General features: G+C 45.0%; 1 protein-coding gene across 3 annotated transcripts in view; it reads right to left on the bottom strand.

Moving 5' to 3' along the window:
* The window catches only part of TAMM41 (TAM41 mitochondrial translocator assembly and maintenance homolog), a 92545-nt gene that overhangs the window by 29301 nt on the left and 43620 nt on the right, over positions 1–19624 (bottom strand). For 2 of the 3 annotated variants that reach the window (XM_019505086.1, XM_019505088.1), the window contains 3 exons: positions 15941–16086; positions 11306–11471; positions 8780–8842 (listed from right to left, as the gene is read on the bottom strand). In XM_019505086.1, coding sequence (XP_019360631.1) covers positions 8780–8842; positions 11306–11471; positions 15941–16086 — 375 coding nt within the window. Of the gene's footprint in view, positions 1–7547; positions 7739–8779; positions 8843–11305; positions 11472–15940; positions 16087–19624 lie in introns of those variants that run through there. The other variant, XM_019505087.1, reaches the window with a different exon arrangement.

Below are 19624 nucleotides of genomic sequence, written 5' to 3'. Positions count from 1 at the left end.
TGAACACCTTCAAGAGTAAATTGGATGCTTATCTTGCTGGGATCCTATGACCCCAGCTGACTTCCTGCCCTTTGGGTGGGGGGCTGGACTCTATGATCTTCCAAGGTCCCTTCCAGCCCTAATGTCTATGAAATCTATGAAATATGAAATCTACGACCATGTCTCCTAGCTCACAGCCTTCTTCCCCCTCTAATGCTATATAATTACTCAGTCTCTTTCTCCTCTTCTCCCTCCAACTATCTGTACAGGTCACTTCCTGTTCTCTATTGTTTGCACCAGTTCCTATTCCTTCAAATCAGGTGGCTTCCTTCTTTTCACTGCCTGGTAAATGGCAGGAGGAAAACTGAGAGCACAAGATACAGTTTCCTCTCTCACAGTTCTTTGCTCATTAGTGCCAGGAATATTGTGAAGAAAAATTGCACAGAGGTCTGGTCAGCATCTGTATTCCTAGGACAGAGCACTTCTAGTACAATTGTCAGTGTATTTAGATATCAAATTAGCATGCTAACTGTATTTTTAGAGGTTGTTTGGGGGAATGGCAAAAGATGCCTTCATGACCCTACTGTGACCCCCTGCCAGATTTTTCCTGAAGCGATAGAGCTTCTCAAGTAGACAGCTATAAAAAGAGATGCGTGTTAAACAAAATGCTCTCCCTGTGGTAAAGTCTCTGACATGACCCAACCACAGGGGCTAAAACTTTCCAAATTCACAAAATATGAAAATTTTTAGTCTCATTTGTTAAAATTTAGCCAAGTTACAAGCCATAAAGTGTCAAACATCGTTGGCTATATAGGCAGGTGTGCCTATAGAAATTCTCTCTTCCCTTATTCGCACTGAAGCACAAGTTCACAAGTTTGTTCACAAGTAGATTCAGCAACAATACAAGATTTTTCTGGGACATACTTCTTTAGAAGGTCAGGTTTGAGACCTCAACCTATGACAAGTTACTGGCTTTAAAAAGGCAGTCAAAAGCCTGGATCCTTTTCAAACGGTGCTGCATCTGCAAGGCTCATATCTCTGCATACTTTCAGGTGGACCAGTAGCCATAACACAAAAAAGGCCATGGACAGGCATTACATTTGCATCAGGTAATGCACCCTTTTGCTGATGCAAAAAAGTAAGTGTACAAGCATTCAAATGGTTTCTGGTGGGAGAAAAAAAGTGATTCTATCACAAACTGGCAGCTCCTTCAGGGCATTTATATACATACTTTTTTGTCCTGCGACACACTGGAGATCTACTGCTTCGGAGCAGACTCGATTGAGTCTGCTCTGCACACGAGCCGAGGCGAACTGTGCTGTGCTGCGTGCAGTTGTAGAATAGTGAAATGTGCGTCAGTGCACGGAAAATGGCAGCGGTGCATTTTTGAACTAAGGCACCTCTGATGTGTTAGTTCAAAAGCATGCCACCGCCATTTTCTCAGTGCTGGTATGCATTTTGCCACTTATACAACTGCAAGCATCACAGCACTGGGTGCTTTTCAAGGTGCCTGGTACTGCAGTGCTTACATGTGTAAAAATGCCCTAAGAGAGCACTGGAAAGCAGAGTTTCCTAGAGCCATGTGTAATAGTAGTATGCTTACACATGGAGTAGTAGGGGTCCCTAGAACCCCCCAGTAGCTCACATTCCAATGTTCTCCCTCCCCTGATCCATCAGGGTGGGAGGAAGGCAGAGTGGCTGGCTCCCTGACAGCCCACCTAGTGACTGTCAGGGTGCCCAGAACCATTGCCCCTACCCAGTCCCATATCAATGGCAGCAGGTGGCCATCAAAGCCTCCAGGGGTTGCCCCCTGCCCAGTCCTGCTGACCAGCTGATTGGCACAAGCAGTTAGGGGAGAACCATTTTACCGTGAACAGCATTACACCCCTCCTCCCCCCACAATGCAGAGACCTCAAGAATAGGTGCTCTTCCTGCAAGGGGGGCAAAAGCACAGGTTCAGAGAAATTAGGAGCTGGATGGGACCTCACAAGATCATCAGGTTCAGCTCCCCTGCTCTTAGGCAGGAAAGACTACTAGGGACAGAGGACCCCACCAAGGTGTGTGTCAATTGTCTTTTGAAGATCTCCAGGATACGTGACTACACCTCCTCTGGGGGTTCCAGACTGTGGACACTAACTGTAAAGAAGTTTTTCCTTATATCCAATCTGAAACATTCTTTTAGCAGTTTATGTCCATTATTTCTGGTCTTCCTGGGGTGCCTTGGTGAACAGATGCTCTCCCAGATCATGACGTTCACCCCTTATATACTTATAGGCTGCCACCAAGTCCCCACTAAGTCTTCTGCTATCCAGGCTGAACAGTCCCATGTCCTTCAGCCTTTCCTTGTATGGCCTGTTCTCCAGACAGACCTCTAATCATTCATGTGGTCCTCCTTTGGACTCTTTCAAGCTTCTCCACATCCTTTTTGAAGTGCAGCATCCAGAACTGGATGCAGTACTCCAGCTGCAGCCTCACCAATGCTGAGTACAGTGGGAGGATGACATCCTTAGTCTTGCTTAAGATGCATTGGTTGATGCCTGGGAGCATACTGTTCACTCTGCTGGCTATAGCATCACACTGGTAGCTCATGTTCATTATGATTGTTCAGGACCCCCATGTCTCTTTCAGTTGTGTTGCTAGCTAGTGCAGCACCAATGAGCCTATAAGTATGTTGTGGATTATTTTTCCCCAGATCACTTTATATTTCTCAGTGTTAAACATCATTAGGTTTTGATCTGCCCACCTTACAAGCCTGTCCAGGTCAGCCCATCCTCCAGTGTGACCGCACTCCCCCACAACTTAGTGTCGTCTACAAATGTTGCCAGTACACTTTTCACACCCATATCCAAATCACTGATGGATATGTTGAAAAGCACTGGTCTGAGTACGGAACCCTGAGGGATACCACTGGTCACCTTTTGCCACGTCGATTCAGTTCCATCTATTAATACTCTCTGGATCTGACCTTGGAACCAGTTTCCTAGACACCGGACCGTTAAGTTGCTGAGGCCACAATTTCCCAATTTTACCATGAGGACATCATGGGAGGCTAAGTCAAAGGCCTTTTTAAAATCTAATCAGGATTCCTAGTAGAGATGATACCTTTTGTTAGACCAACAAGATTTTTGCAAAAAAAAAAAAAATCTTTAATTGCAAGCTTTCAGGCACAAACACCTTTCATCAAGCACTGGAGAAAAGATTGTACAAGTTCTCCTGGATAGAAAAGAAAGTTCATATTTCATAGGATTTCACAGAGGAGTCAATAGATGATTTTTTAATTTTTTTAAATGATAATGGATTTCTTAAAATCCAAGTATGTGACATCAACCTCATCTCCCTTATCCAGGTGGCAAGTTACCCAAGCCTGTAGGAGATGAGGTTGGTCAGGCATGACTTGCCAGCAACGAAGCCATGTTGGCTGTCTTTTAAAATACTGCCTTCTGTTAGCCTATCACTGATGGATTCTTTGATAAATGTTTTCAGGACATTTCCAGGGATCGAGGTCAGACTGACTGGCCTATAAATTCCCAAGGTCCTCTTTCCTTCCATTTTTGAAGATAGGCACCAGAACATTCACCCCCTTCCAGTCTTCTGGGACCTCTCCTGAGCGCCATGTCTTTTCAAATAGTTTTTCCATTGGTCATGCAATGACATCAGCCAGTTCGTTCAGCACTCTCGGGTGTAGTTCATCCAGTCCTGCCAACTTGTAGATATCTAACCTCTATAGATATTCCCTCACAAGATCTGCGCTGATTATAGGTGGATGATCACGCCTTCCTTGTCCATCCTGCATCCTGTCAGGCAAGCTAACACCCTTGTTCTGGTGAAATACCAATGCAAAATATTTATTTAGGAGTTCAGTTTTCTCCGAGTGTTGGTTATCAGCTATCCCATTATGTTCAGCAGAGGTCTTACACTTCCCTTATTTTTTCTCCTGCTTCCTACGTATGTGAAGAATGACTTTTTATTGTCCTAGATTTCTGTTGCAAATTTGATTTCAGTTTCTGACTGCTCTTCTAATCTGCTCCCTACAGGTGCGGGCCATTCCTGTATATTCCTTGCAGGTAATTCCCAGCTTTCATCTCTTAGAAGCTTCTCTTTTCGTTTTCAGGAGGTCCATGACCCCTCCCAACCCCAATGGCAGTTACGGGCTATGCTTGACAACCTTGCTTGCTGCCCTTGGACCAGGGCATCCTGGAACAGAACCTGCAGCTACAAGAACAGCCCCAGTTTGCCTGCAGGGGGGCACAGAGCATGCCAGTCACCCCCTCCCCCCACAACCCCAGATAACTGGGGGCTGTCAGTCACTGCTGCTGCCCTGAGACCAGTCCCTGGGACCAGCATAGCTGCAAACGTAGTCTGTTTTCCCACAAAGGGGGAAAGGGCAGAGGACATGACCCCACCCCAACTTCCCTCCACTAGCAGTCAGAGGTTAGCTCTCCCCTGAAACTACTTCTGGTTGATGCCCATGTGGCTTCAGTTGAAGGCAGAGTGCCTGTTGTGGAGCTGGGGGGAACCAAAGACAACTCCCTGATTACCTCCTGGCTGGAGAGTTCAACTTTGAGATTATTACACTGCTCTGGCCCTGGAATACGTGTATACCCCCTTCTTATCATGTTTTCCAGGACATGATGGGAAACACAAATGTCCTTGAAATTTTGTATGGCTAGAATGCTTTTCCATAGCCAAAGCCTATATCCTGGCACTTTGCTTTTGGGCACAAGCAGGCAGGAGTGCAAGAAAATAGGAAACCTTCGTTCCTCAGAGAGATGCAGCTCAAGTTTTAAGACAGTGGTGCTCAACCTTTTGGTCCCACAGGCCACACGAGTAGGGCGCCATGAGAAAAGTTGTAATTTCACTCCACACTGCAATTTAAGGATTGTGAGCATAGGCAGGGGAAGGCTGGGGCCAACAGGGCTTAAACCCCTCAAATGTTGGATAGTGCAGGGTGCTGCAGGGCAGCCTGGTGGCTGCAGCAGGTGGGACAGGTGTGCAGACAGACATGGAGCCTGCAGGTGGGTGGGACTGCAGCCAGATGGCATGTGGAACACTGCCCACAACAGCAGGTAAGTTGGGGAAAGGAAAGGGACATGGGGGCACATCGATGTCCCACTCCATCCCTCAGTATGGGGACTAAGGCAGGGGCAGGGCAGGGGCTGGGGTGAATGGGGCCCGAGGCAGGTTGTGGGACACTTGGAGCATAGGTGGCTCATCCAGAGGTGTGGGGGGTTCCAACACCTCCGTGTACCTGGGGCCCAAGGAGCATGTGCCCCCCAGATTTGTGCATGGGGCAGAGGCGAACTGTTGCTGTGGGCTAGGCTCTGCGTGCCACTGCCAGTGCCTCAGGAACTGGCTGCCACACGACTCCATGTGCCTGCCATCGATGGCTCCCAGAGCCAGCTTGCGAGGCACTGGCAGCAATTTGCAGAGCCCAGCCTGCAGTGGCAGCCTGCCTCTGCCCCATGCACAAATCGGGGGGGCATGCCCCTCCTGGGCCTCTGCTGAGGTGTGCAGTGGTAGTGCCTCTCCCCCACAAGCCACCTGTGCTCCGAGGGTCCCATGACCCGCCCTGGGTCCCATTCACTCCAGCTCCTGCCCCACTCCCTACCCCACTGTGGGGGCCTCGATCTGCCCCCCTCATGCCCCTTCCCCGACTTACCTGCTGTGGTGGGCATTGCTCTGTATGCCAGCTGGCTGCAATCCTGGCTACCTACAGGCTCTGTGTCTGTCCGTGTGCCACCCCATCCCCCTCCCTGCTGCAGCTGCCCAGAGCCTGTGCCCAGGCTGCCCTGTGGCCCTCTGCTCTGCCCCGTGTTTGGGGAGGAAGTTAAGCCCCACTGGCCCCAGCCTTCCACTGTCTATGACTGTGTGCCTGCCTGCAGCATGTGCATGGGTAAAATATCATTTTTCACAGAATATTCATGGCACTACCAGGATGCATTTGCCAACATCAATGGTAGTTCCATGAATATTCCATGAAAAAGATGATACCTTACCTGCTCACATGCCGCAAGTTTTAAACAAGAAATCCGCTATTTTCTCAGAGCCCTACACATGAATGGTGTGGGGCCCCACAGTATGGATGGTGCTGCCTGCCTAGATTGGGCCCGGAGGCCACCTGCTCCTGGTGCCATGTGGTGGGATTGGACCCTGGGGGCCTGGCGCCACCTGCTTCTGTGTGCTGCCCTCTTTTGGATCCCCCCCCCCAAACTGTGAGTGGAACCAGGGGCCTGGCACTGCCTCCAAATGGCACGGTGTTGGGATCAAGCACCCAATCCAATACAGGGCCTGGGACTTCCCCTGGGTCTAGAAATTTGGCAGCAGAGTGGTGCCAGTGTTCCCCTACCACCAAATTTCTGGAGCCCTATAGGCTGGATGACATGGCACCAGGGACCAAATCTGGTTCACAGACTGAGGGCTGATCACCCATTTTAAGTGCCATTTTTATTTTACCTATAACAATATACTTAACCTTGTGCTTCTAACAGTATAATGTCCTAGGTCAGTGATTTTCAAACTGTGTTCCACAGAACCCTGGGGTTCCACAACAGGTGATCAAGGGCTCCACAAAGAGACTGGGAGTTATGGTGGAGCAGGCCAGGAGACAGTATTTTGCTACTGTTGGGCCAGGTCGCTTCGCTCCGCATCAGCGCTCTCAGCTTGCGGAACCAGAGGTAAGGATTCCATGACAGAAGAAGTTATATGAAAAAGTTCCATGACTTTAGGAAGTTTGAAAACTACTCTCCTAGTGACACATGTAATATTTTACTGGTTAACTGCATGCATGTGAGAAAGTGAGACCACTAGAATATTATTGGGACAAAATTTGAAGGAACTGAATCCAATGAAGGCCAGCAATTAATATGTCCAGCTCATTATTCAAGATAATGAAAAAACCTCTGCCTTCCTCCTCTAATTCTAAGTTGCTTTGTTTCTTCAATTTCTTCAAATTAACAAGGAAGGATGGCCAACAGGCTCACTACCTTCCTTTCATATAATGCAACTCAACTATAAAACTGATTTTAAAAGAACCAAATCAGCATTCAGGACACAACTTATAGTTTCATAGACTTAGGGTCGGAAGGGACCTAATAGATCTTCTAGCCCAACCCCCCGCCAGGGCGGGAGAACAACAAAACCCCAGAACAAGAAACAGGACTCATTTGAGTCCAGCCAGGTAGGCATCCAGCCTCTTCTTAAAGACCCCCAGGGTAGGGGCCAGCACCACTTCCCTTGGAAGTTGGTTCCAGCTCCTAGCCGCCCTAACTGTGAAGTAGTTTTTGCGGATGTCCAATCTATACCTCCTCTCCATCAACTTGTGCCCATTACTCCTTGTTATGCCAGCAGGCGCTAGGGGAAACAGCGTCTCCCCCAAACCCTTCTGGTCCCCCCTAGTGAGTTTATAGACGGTCACCAGGTCCCCCCTCAGCCTTCTCTTGTGGAGGCTGAACAGGTTTAGGTCCCGCAGTCTCTCACTGTAGGGTCTGCCCTGTTGTCCCTGGATCATGCAGGTGGCCCTCCTCTGGAACTGTTTCTACTTCCATAGTTATTTTAGTCAAACTACTAGGGGCCCCAAACACTATTAAAATATATTACTTTCTAAAAGGCAATAGGCATAAACTTGAGTATAAAGTATGAATTGAAAATGATGAGCAGCTCTGGAATGCCATCTCACCCTTGTGCAGTCTGAATAAACGGCCTTTAAGTTAAGTGCATGTGTAAGAAATTTCTTGAGGCCTGCACCATGACTTCTTCCAAGCTGCATTTAAGAGACAGGACATGTAGGAGCCACCCATTACCTTGCTTTAAAACTCTCTCAAAAAAAATGCTTACCAGCTGCATAATCTCCAAAATACCTAGCAATGAATTTCCCTTCACCTAGTGAAGGCCTAGCTCACCCTATTACTTGTATGGCTCAGTACCAACTCAGACTCCAGTCTTTCACTTGAACTGAACTGTGAGGTAATCAGCTTTTTAAGAAAACTGAAGAGACGTGGGGCTTCAGCTGTGATGCAGTTTCAACAAGAGATTCTGGTAGGTGAATTCACAGACTTTTCCATAGCCAGCCCATTATTTCTCTCCTTTCTTCATCCTCAATCAGGCAGCCTCTCCCCTTCTCCTGGCCAAATCCTAACTTTTTAATTTGATCAAACTAAACTAGGTTCTCTCTTATGTATCTTTCTAAAGCTCTTAGTTCTTTTGATAAACTGATTCCTTTTATGTAAAAGAAGCACTGAAGCGCACCACCTACAAGTCCACTTGCAATGATGAGTTTTGTCTTCAATTTACTTTTAAGCAGCTTAAAAAATATCTGACTTGTCAAAGATTCATTTGCACGTAGTCTACATTTTGATCAGTAGATGCTTACTTATTTTTACAGAAGAAATTCTCCTCTCTGGTCCACAATACAGATCTCTTTACTCATTCTACTCTTTTTCTCCACCTGTACAACTGTCAAGGGAATTCTAAAGAAATCTTATTCCTATGGGAGTTCTGTGAACAAAGAGAGCAGAACATGAGTCTAAATCAACCAATGTGGCAGACAGCGAGCAGCAGTATTCCAACTAAATACATAAATAAAATCAGGTAGCCACCTGCTTTTGTCTTTCTTATGGTTTTGCAGGAGTTTCAGAAATCATGAAGTGGTAACTAGTAAAAGCTTCCAGCATCTTTCAACGCTTTCACAAGACCAGAAAAAGAGTCTGTACTTCTAAATTCTGTGACAACAAGCTTAAGGTTTTAAAGAGTCACATCCTCTGAAACCAAAGGCTTACTTGTATAAAATAGCACATGTTCTTACCAGCTGTTAGAATGGTTTTAGCACTTTGCACTAAACTGGAAGACCTCACAATTCCTGAAATGCCTATGTAAGAGATAAAAGATATAAAAACACAGATGTTATCCATTTTAATCTGTAACTAACAAAATGCATGCATGCAAACATACATATGTTACGATTTTCTGTTTAACAATGAAGTCAGACTTGAAGTAAAACTTAACATTATCCTAACAAAAAAACCCTATTTTTATTTTGCGTTGACACGTAGATTCAAAATTATTCTGCATTTTTTCTTCATTTTTATTTATATTTTTTAAAATTTTATACGTGAGGTCAATATTGCTTCTCAATGTAAGCAATTCCAAATTGGTAGCAGATAGAGCTCGATCCCATTAATTAATTTAATATTCCCCCCTTATGTCTGAGCCCAATTGACCATTCAGTGGTGATTACCAATTATATTTTTGTATCACTCAAGGCTTTGCAGTGCAGGGAACTTTTTTTTTTTGTTCCTACACATGCCTCTTGAAGCATCTCAAAGGGGCTCAAGATACTGCCAGAGGCATGTGCGCACTTGTCTGGATGTGCTCAATGAGTCTGCATTCATGAATGATCTGTAGACACCACTGAAACCTCATACTTCCAAAAAAGGATTTTAATTATAATTTTACCTTATGTAAAAACCCTGTTTACCATATTACACCCTCATGCTTAAGTCCAACACAACCTCTATATATACTGTTACACACTTAGGAATTCAAAAAATGTCTCTCTCAAATGTACATTTCTATCCGCCTATACATTAATATACTACATTACAAATTAAGCAGTAAGTAGAATGTTTTGAACAATCAGTTTTAATAAGAGCTACAAGATAAATCTTATTCTCCTTCACTAGAGAGATAAGTGGGGAAATTGCTGTGCAAGAGGGAGAGAACTGTGCTATTCCACTTAATGTATAAAAGTAAGTAATTGTTTTTATGAAGCAACAGATAAGGCTTGGTTAGTGCTTGTCAAGTATTTGAAGTTGTAGAAAGCTGTATAAATGTAAACTAAGTTATCAATATGCATAATACTATTACACCGGTGGCAGCAGCACATGCCTCTATACGTTCATAAATGATATGCAGAAAGTAAATTGGGATTTACTATTTGCCTTTTTTCACAGTATTAAAACTAGTGGATATACAATGAAATAATTAGAAAACAGAGTTTTAAACAGAAAGCATTTTTCCACGAGTTAATTCATGCTGTGTGAAACCACTGCCACAAAATATCTGCAGAGGCTGAATTTAACCAGTTTCAAAAGGGGATCAGAAATTAAATGTCATGTAGGTGCCATCAGTGGTATTACACATCATAGTTAAAGGTGCAATCTCGAAGTTAGGACCTAAGCTTCTAAAGTCTGGAAGCTATAGGAGGAGAGGAGCAGGGAACAGATCAGTATGGATACACGATGCTAAAATATTCTCCCCCTTAGCAACTGCCCTCTGCCAGAGATGCATTATATTGGGCCAGATGGACCTGTAGTTTCACACAATATGGCAACTCTTAGGTTCTTATCCATTAACTTGCAAATGCAACTAAACCTTGATCTGCAGGAACAACTCGTGAAAGTGAAATGTTCATTCTTTTTGCCCCAAGCCTGATCTCCGCAAGGCACCCCATGTGCATATTTATTAAATTGTATTGTGAGAATTCTGCCACTTACTGGAATTACTCCTCCAACTCCAAATTAGTTCTGCAGTACAAAGCACCTCTGCATAGCACTGACGCAATACAAAACTCAATATTTAACTGAAGCCCTAGATCTGTTCTGCCAGGCTAGGCAGTCCTATTGATTTCAAGCAACCAGAAATAAAGATAGATGTTCTAATTAAACTAACTCAATTTTATTTTAGATTTTGAAAGAGGGGCTTTATACTTTTTCATTCATATAAATAGATGCCAGTTAATAAGGTTTCAAAGAACCTGTCTCTATACCAATTATATCCAAAACATCTCAAGATCAAGTCTTTTTCTTCCCTTCAAGTTGTCAGGCTATACTCTATCAGAACTTCAGTGGCACATACTTAGCTGTGGCAGGATTCAATTTTTATCAGTAAAAGCTGATTTTCAACTCACATGCACAGACAACGGAAAATATTTCCATTGTTAATAACTAAAAAAGCAGGGAACAGAAGGGAGTCACAGGCTGAAGTATAGCAGTCCAATCTCTTTAAAAAGAAAAACAGCCTGTGGCCTAATGACTCATCAATAAAGCAGTTAGCTGCTGGTTCGCGGGTGCTGGAAGTAGGCTGGAGAAAGATAACAAGCTACTTAAGTTCTGGTTTTTTCATAGTCTTTTGGTTGTTTTCTTTGCCACTGTAGGCGTAGAAAATCTCTTATGTTGTTAATTTAAAATAAAAAATTGAAATAAATACTTACAAAACAAACAAATTAAAAAAAATAATCAAATTCTGCCAAGCCTACACATACTATAACAACATTTATTCTTAAATAGACCACGTCTTGAAAAAGAATCTACATGTTAATCTATAAACATACCCTGGTGTACCACTAATCCACAGTCAGGGTCATGGGCAACTTGCAGTAAAATCTCTTCCACGTCTCGGTTCTTGCCAGGAGGGTCTACAAGAGTAGTTATCTTTTGTTGCAGCGTCCTGGGCAAAGCCATTAATTGTGTGAATTGACCTTCTGGACTTTTATCAATCTGAACATTATAAAAAATAAGACAGTGAAAACTGTGAACTTAATCATCTTTAGGGGGAGCAGTAAACAAAATAGTTTCATAGTTGGTAGGGTCAGAAGGGACCTAAGCAGATCATCAAGTCCAACCCCCTGCCATGGCAGGAAAGAGTACTGGGGTCAAATGACCCCAGCAAGGTGTTCATCTAACCTCCTCAAAGACCCCCAGGGTAGGAGCCATCACCACTTCCCTTGGAAGTTGGTTCCAGATCCTAGCTGCCCTGACAATGAAGTAGTGCCTCCTTATGTCTAGTCTGAATTTACCCTCTGCCAGCTTCTGACCGTTATTTCCAGTAACTCCTGGCAGTGCTCGGGGGAACAGGGACTGCCCCAATGCCTGCTGGTCCCCTCTGACTAGTTTGTAACAGGCCACTAGATCCCCCCTCAGCCTTCTCTTTTGGAGGCTGAACAGGTTCAGATCCCACAGCCTGTTCTCGTAGGGCCTGCCCTGCTACCCCCTGATCATGTGGATGGCTCTCCTCTGGACCCTCTCCATGTTGTCCACATCCCTCTTGAAGTGCAGCGCCCAGAACTGGACACAGTACTCCAACTGTGGCCTGACCAGTGTTGCATAGAGGGGGAGGATCACCTCCTTGGACCTGCTCCAGATGCACCTGTGGCTGCATGACAAGGTGCGGATGGCCTTCCTGACTGCATCCCCACACTGCCAGCCCATGTTCATTTTGGCATCAATAATGACTCCAGGATCCTTTTTTGCCTCTGCACTGATGAGAAGGGAGTTCCCCAGCCTGTAGGTGTGCTGGTTCTTTCTCCCTAGGTGTAGTACCCTGCACTTGTGAGTATTGAATCCCATCTTATTCTCATCCGCGCACCCCTGTAACCTGTCCAGATCTAATTGCAGCCTGTCCCTTCCCTTCTAGCGTGCCCACTTTTCCCCACATCTTAGTGTCATCTGCGAAACTGAATAAGGTGCTTTTCACCCCCTCGTCCAAGTCACTGATGAAGATGTTGAACAGTGCAGGCCTGAGGACCAAGACCTGGGGGACCCCACTGCCTACATCCCTCCAGGTCAAGAATGACCCATCCACCACCACTCTCTGGGTGTGGCCCTCCAGCCAGTTGGCGACCCATTTGACCGTGTAGGTGTCGACACCACAGTCCTCCAGTTTTTTAATGAGAATGGGGTGAGAGACAGTGTTGAAGGCTGTCCGAAAGTCCAGGAAGACTATGTCCACTGCTACCCCTGCATCTAAGGATTTTGTGACCTGGTCATAGAAGGCCACCAGGTTGGTCTGACAGGACCTGCCTCTAATGAACCTGCGTTGGCTGCCCCTAAGCATAACCTCCCCTGCTGGTCCCCCATGGACATGCGCCAGGATAATTCTCTCAAAAAGCTTACCCAAAATGATTGCTCTTTAAAGCAAAAACGGTTTTGGGCTACCACTGGTCGCTCACAAAATTACCTAACATTACCTATCATTGCAAAAACTGAATGCCATCTATTTTACACACAACAATAATAAAATTCCCCCAATCCCTTCCAATATGCTCTCCCAGGCCTGAACATGAAAGACAACTTAGCAGGACTTACTGTGTTACCCAAATAGCATCACAACTACATACACATTCTGCGGTAAAAATAACCAAGTTACTTTTTAATAAATAAACAAACAGAAAAAACAAAACATAGCATCAAAGATCATGGAACACAGTATTCCATATTCCATTCCAGCTAGTTATTCTCCTGCCTGACTTCAGTCTAAAATGGCTAACCACCTCTCTGTTCAATATTCAATATGTCAAGTACATTCAAGGGTCATGATTTTCCTTAGTGTTGTATACAGGATATGTATGTTACAGGATTCTCCTTTTATATATTAATTTACATTCAAACTTGGTCAGAAATGCTCTATACTCTTTCTTAAACTTTGACCATGTTACGTTTATTTAATATACAGGAGGTATTTTGACTATCACTCCCTTGGCTCTGTTTTTCAACATATGCCAAAACATCTTTGACCATTCAATGGATCTTTTACTAAATTCAGCAGTACCTACAAGTAATCTTCCACACAATTGTACAACCTGACAGATGCAGGAAAGTTGACTTAAATATTCAAGATCTCCAAATCCAGCAAGAACATCTCTGATAGATCCCAAATGTGTGCATAAAATTGTAGAACATGCCTTCAACTATTAATAGAAATAAATCTCTTCATGCTATTCTGTTATATTTTGTTTTGATTAGGGTTAAAATGGCTGCATTTGTACTCTTTAGTTTGGGGAATGAGAGTATATATTTGCTTTTCCAAATTGTGCAATTTAACCTCTTTCAAATTAAACAATGAAATGCAGACCTCAGTCCAGTATCTTTAGATGGTGTTTCCCCTGCAAAGGTTTAAGTATCCAACTTGTCTCAACCTTACAAGTGAACAAATAATTTGTTTTGTGTTACTTGGTTTTGATTATTTTGCATGGTAATTATTTTGGCGTTAATGTAAGACAATGTTTTAATCTAACTATAGACATATTGGATAAATGGTTCTTTTCGAGTTTCTTCCTTCCCTTTATCATAAGTGCATTAAATAGTGCACTATAGACTTCAGTGTATTTAGAAGTACCCCAAATAGCTTTAAATAGGCTAGCACAGGTACCCATTTTTACTTAAACTAATTACTTCCCAAATTATTATTCTGAGCCATCTGTTTTGAACCATCGCCTTCATAATTTCTTTATTATGAAAGTCATTAAGCCACATGTTTTAAAACAGGGGTAAGGCAACGTTTTTGGCCGAAACACCAAAAAACGTACAATGTCTACCTTATAAAGTAGCAGAGTGCTGGCATGCCAGAAAAACAACACCAGGGCCGGGGATCAATGGTAGGACACACTGCATATTAATGTAGTTAACGACCATAATTTTTAGTTTTTTTCAGTAAATACCAGGTTATCTAAAAATTCTAAATCTGGTGACAATAAGTAAAACTTGATACACTACCTTTGTTGCTGTGTATTCTTTTTTGCTAAGAATGTTATAGAGAGAAAAAAAAAACTGAGAAAGAAGAGAAAGAAAGAGAGAAGAGAGAATCAGACACACACACACACAGAGAGAGAGAGAGAGAACCAGACACATATGCAGATAGAAACACACAGGACCAGACACACAACCAGAGATGCACACAGAACCAGACACACGCACATGGCTAGGCAACTGGGCTGCAGGACAAAGTCTGACCCGACAACACCCTGGACCTGTTGCAGCCCTTGTGCTTCTCTGGGGAGCTAGCACCCGGGCTGCAGCATGACTTGCTGAGGCCCTGGTCCAGAGCCCGCCCATCAGCCAGCTGCAGAGGCAGTGAAGGGGGGGAAGGAGGGGGGACGGCTATAGCCACCCCAAAGTTTGCCTTACCCCCCTGTAGCCCCCCCCCTCAGTGCTGCTGTCATCTGCCCTCCCTGCACAGCTGAGCTCACAAAGGTGCGGTGCTCCTGGCAGGGGCAATGCCAGCCTCTCCCCAGTAGAGGGGCTAGGCTCAGAGCAGGTAGGAGTGGGGTGGGTGGCAGGAGCAGTGCTGGGAAGGGTAGAGCCTCCCAGCCCAGCTGAGCCCAGCCCTGGCCCAACTGGGAAGAGGCTGCTGCTGCCCTGCTCTGGGGCCCTAATGCAGAGCTGACATTAGTGGCTGTGCCAGCCCAAGAGCAGATGGTGGGGGAAGGGACTGAGGTAGTACAACCCCAGGTCCTCTCCTGCTGTCTTCTTTGAGTCACACATGCTGTCACTGCCAGCACAGAACTGATGCTGGGGCTCTGGAGTCTGGCACAGCTGTAGACAGCCTGGGCTCTGGGCAGCTGTGACAGGCAGCAAGCAGGCTGCAAATCACCTCTGTGCTGGTGGCTGCACATATGCCTCAGAGCAGATGGTGGGGGAGGGGCCAGGGTTGTGCTGCCTCTGGCCCCTCCCCTGCCATCCACTCTCAGGTGCGTGAGCAGCCACCAGCTCTATGGAGCAGGTATCTGCAGCCTCCTGGCTGTAGCCAGCCAAGCCTCTATGTAGCTTCTGCCAGCCATGGGGCCTGGGCTGCTTCCAGCAGGCTTGAAGCCTCCCAGGCCTCTGTTGGGAGCAGCCCAGGCTCCATGGCTGGCAGCAGCTGCCCAGGGCCTGGGCTGGCGATGGCACACCAAGCAAAATGGCCTCATGTGCCGTGGGTTGCTGATCCCCATTTTAACACACCCTTTACCCGTTTCCTTGCCACTGAACACTAGTTACTATTTGCATTAACCAAGCCTTGGTCTCCGCAACTGGCATTTGTGCCATGTTTGTCAGCTGCTGACTTCGCTGATTAACCCAAGAATAATACATAGGAGACAGAGGAATTAGACAAAAAGGTCACAGAAGTGCACAGTGCAATTCCTGTCGTCTCTCAAAGAATTAAGCACACTCTCTTGTGGATTTAAAAAGGTATAACATGTACCACTTACCTCCAGCCTTCCAAGCTGATGCTTATATACTACCTGAGGGCAGTCCTGTAATATGTTAGCATAGAGCTTCTGAAAATGGGGCACATTAGGTTTCACTATGTTCTGCACCTTTAACCCATCTTCTCCAATTATCATTCTGAAATCACCTAAATCAAAGAAAATAAACCAGTTTATTCTCTTAAACCTAAGTAGCCAAAACACAAAGAAACAGAATATAATGGGAATTAAAATGGCATCGAATTTCCTTGAAAAACTATAATCTTTAAATATTTTCAAGCCACATACACTCCCCAAAGACAGGACCTGGTCCTTTATCATGCTATTCTGCCAAAAGCCCAGTGTTCACATTTTGCTAAAAAAAACAAACAAACCCCAAACACCTTTCCCATCCCTCAAAATTAAACACCCTCAGCCCATGTCTCCAAGGCTGGAGAAAAAAAAATGCACACACCTCTAAGTTTTGTAAGTTTTTCACATTCATGCAACAGTTACAGCAAGCAACCAAGTATAGTTATAAAGCACCCCAAAAATAGCATGTGTAGAGAGATAATGCAGGGCTGCTTCCATTCTGAGGGTAGAATTTGGAGCACAGATAGCAGCAATCAGCATCATATTACGACTGATGTCACCTTCTCAAGCAAAAGCTGCTGGCAAAGATATCCATCACAACTGCAAGGGAATAAATTTGATTTGCTTTTTTTGACTTTCTGCATTTTTAGTGACCCGTGCTTTTTTATTGCATGACTAAAGTAACCTCCCCCAAGGTGCAACTTGCAAGAAAAGATGTGGCCACTTAACATGAACGCCACAGAATACTACTACAAAGTAATCTACCTGTATTTTGCTCCACAATAAATTTACTTTTTAATAAGCAGCAATAGACTAATGTATTGGTGCACCTCTAGAGGATTAGTTAATAATCTTAAACAGCATATTTTAGTAAGTCTCTTTAGCAGGAGTTTTTATAATTTTTTCATGGTTCATTATTTGAGAAGGCTAAAATTTACAGGATTAAAAAAAATCTTCAATTAAGGAGAAAGTTTAGGAGCTCAACTGTTTATGCTTTTATTCTTCTCCACCTGCCTAATCATCTGTAAGACAGACAAGAGTTACTCAGTTTTTGCCTAAAGCAAGGTGTTTATCAATTTCAATACGGACTTTAGGATCTGGACTCACCACATTAGGTTATGTTCTTGTCTGGACCATCAGCTGCTACTTTTGGCAAGAGTTCTAGAATTTACATGGCAAGACAATTAGTTTCCTCCATTCTCTCTCAGCCTGAGAAAGAACGTTATCTATACACAAAGGCTGACTCACCATTCTATACAAGTCAAGCAAAACTCATCGCTACCAAGAATCATCATTCTGATTCACTGGCTAATTTAGGATCACTGGAAGTCTCAAACACCGGAAAAATTACCGGTGGAGGGGTTGGGGGAGGGGAATGGATTAACTAAGATAGAGCTGTCAAATTAATATTGTGACTTGGGCCAGATCCAAACTATGGTGCTCCTTCTGGACTGGACCCAGCACAGGGCATAGGGAAGTGTGGGTAACAGTTCTGGCTCCAACCTGGAGCACATAGAAGCAGCTCTGGTGGCCACATCAGCAGCTCCAGCTCTGACATAATAGCAACTCCAGCCCCTGCTGTGAGCCCTGTACTGAAAGCCAGAGCTGCTGCTGCACACCCTATGCTGCAGTGGCAGCTCAAGCTTGGGAATTGCAGCTGGGGCCAGTGCTGGGGAGACAGGATTATAGCAGTAGTGACAGGCAAAGTGGCCAGAGGGTGACCAGAGGTGGATCAGCCACTGTTTATCCATGTCCACTGGGGCCCAAGGGTCCTGGATTCTTCAGTACGCCACTCTTCCTGGCCATGCCTTGCCACTTCTAGTAGCCTGCTGGTAGTCCAACAGGCTGGATAGAGCACCTCCATGGGCTAAATCCAGCGCAAAGGCCATACGTTTGACACCTCGGAGCTAAGACAAATCAGATTCACCCTTTCCCAGTGGAGAAAAGAACCTAGTTTATTTTCAAGCCCTTGGAACACTAAAAACAGAATTTTCGGTTCAGGACACCTCAACAGGAAAATGAGGTAGTTTTCCCACTATCTAAGGGCATTTTTCTTTCAAGTTTGCAGGTCAGGTAGTCTTGAGAAACAGTTTTGTGTACCTACAAAAAAGACATTACTTTTAGAAGTTTTACAAAAAAGTATCGTTTTTGTGGTCTGCAAGCATAAAGTGGCTATCACAGCCTTATCAGAAAGCCATTCATAGAATCACAGAAAATTAGGGTTGGAAGGGACCTCAGAAGGTCATCTAGTCCAACCCCCTGCTCAAAGCAGGATTGTCCCCAACAAGATCATTTTAGACAGAGCTTTGTCAAGCTGGGCCTTAAAAACCTCTAAGGACAGAGATGCCATCACATCTCTAGGTTGCTTGTTCCAGTGCTTCACCTCCTTCCTAGTAAGAAAGATTTTTTCCTGATATTCACTCTAAACTTCCCTTGCTGCAACTTGAGACTACTGCTCCTTGTTCTGTCATCTGTCACCACTGAGAACAATCTAGACTCCCTTCTCGTTGGAACCACTTGTCAGATAGCTGAAGGATCCACCTCTGGTCACCCTCTGGCCACTTTGCCTACCACTACTCCTATGATCCTGTCTCCCCAGCACTGGCCCCAGCTGCAAATCCCCCCCTCAGTCTTCTCTTATGCAGACTAAATGGCTAAGTACAGACATTCAAAAAGCCCAAGCCCGAATTGATTCAATCTTTGCAGGTTAGTTTAACCTGCATAGGTTGAACTGGCAAGCAAACAAAGACATTCACTTTTGATTCCAGAAACACAGCCACATGCCTGCAGTGGCTCAAGCTAGAAGCTGGGGAGTACTAGAGCCCTCCCCTCCCTTCGGCAGTGGCCAGAAGGCTAGAGGGAAGCTGAGCTAGGAGCCTGTGGCCAGGCAGAGTATGACTGAGGAAAGACTTAAACCCCACCCTGGCCTCCACGGTCCCCAGCTGAGGTCTGTCTGGAGGAGGAGTGGGGCAGCAGCCCTTGCTAAGCATCCCCAGCACCCTGTTCACTGAAGGAACGCAGAAGCTTCCCCCTTCCCTGGGTGGGTACCATTAAATTTGTTTGGACTGAGAGACTTCATGGTGCACAGTACTCAGAAATGTTGTTTAATGCTGGACTTAGACATTGGAGGCTGCTTGAACTTAGAGCTGTTGAGGATTGTGAAATCTGTTCCAGGGCTCAGTCACTTAAACTTGCCAAACTGGTTTTGCAAGGGAGGGAGTACAGATGAAGTTGGAATTCAGGACTTTACTCCTTTTTGGACTGACTTGATATGGCAGGCTTGGTGAGAAAAGAGCACTGGAACTAGAAAAGTGGACAATAAGAAAAAGAGCTCCAGATTTTTGGAGTAAGGATATATTCTGTGGACCAGGTGTGTTTGTACAATTTTGTGACCAACGGTCCTCTCAGAGTCTCTGAGCACATAAACCCTGGGTGAATAAAAAGACAAACAAAACAAATCATTCTGGAAGGTTACTATTGACACACAAAGCTTTAACTAAAGAGACACAACAAAAGGAAAAGCTATTGAAGACAGTGAAAGAAGAATCGAAGAAGGCAGAGCACTGTGGCTTGCTGAAGCAGCACGGGGGGGGGGGGGGGGGGGGGGGGGGGGGG

Source organism: Gavialis gangeticus, unplaced genomic scaffold, assembly GCF_001723915.1.
Source record: "Gavialis gangeticus isolate Ggan-Ray unplaced genomic scaffold, GavGan_comp1, whole genome shotgun sequence".
Classification (NCBI taxonomy): Eukaryota; Metazoa; Chordata; order Crocodylia; family Gavialidae; genus Gavialis; species Gavialis gangeticus.
The sequence above is the reverse complement of the archived record's forward strand: the minus strand, read 5'-3'. Positions and strand labels throughout refer to the sequence as shown.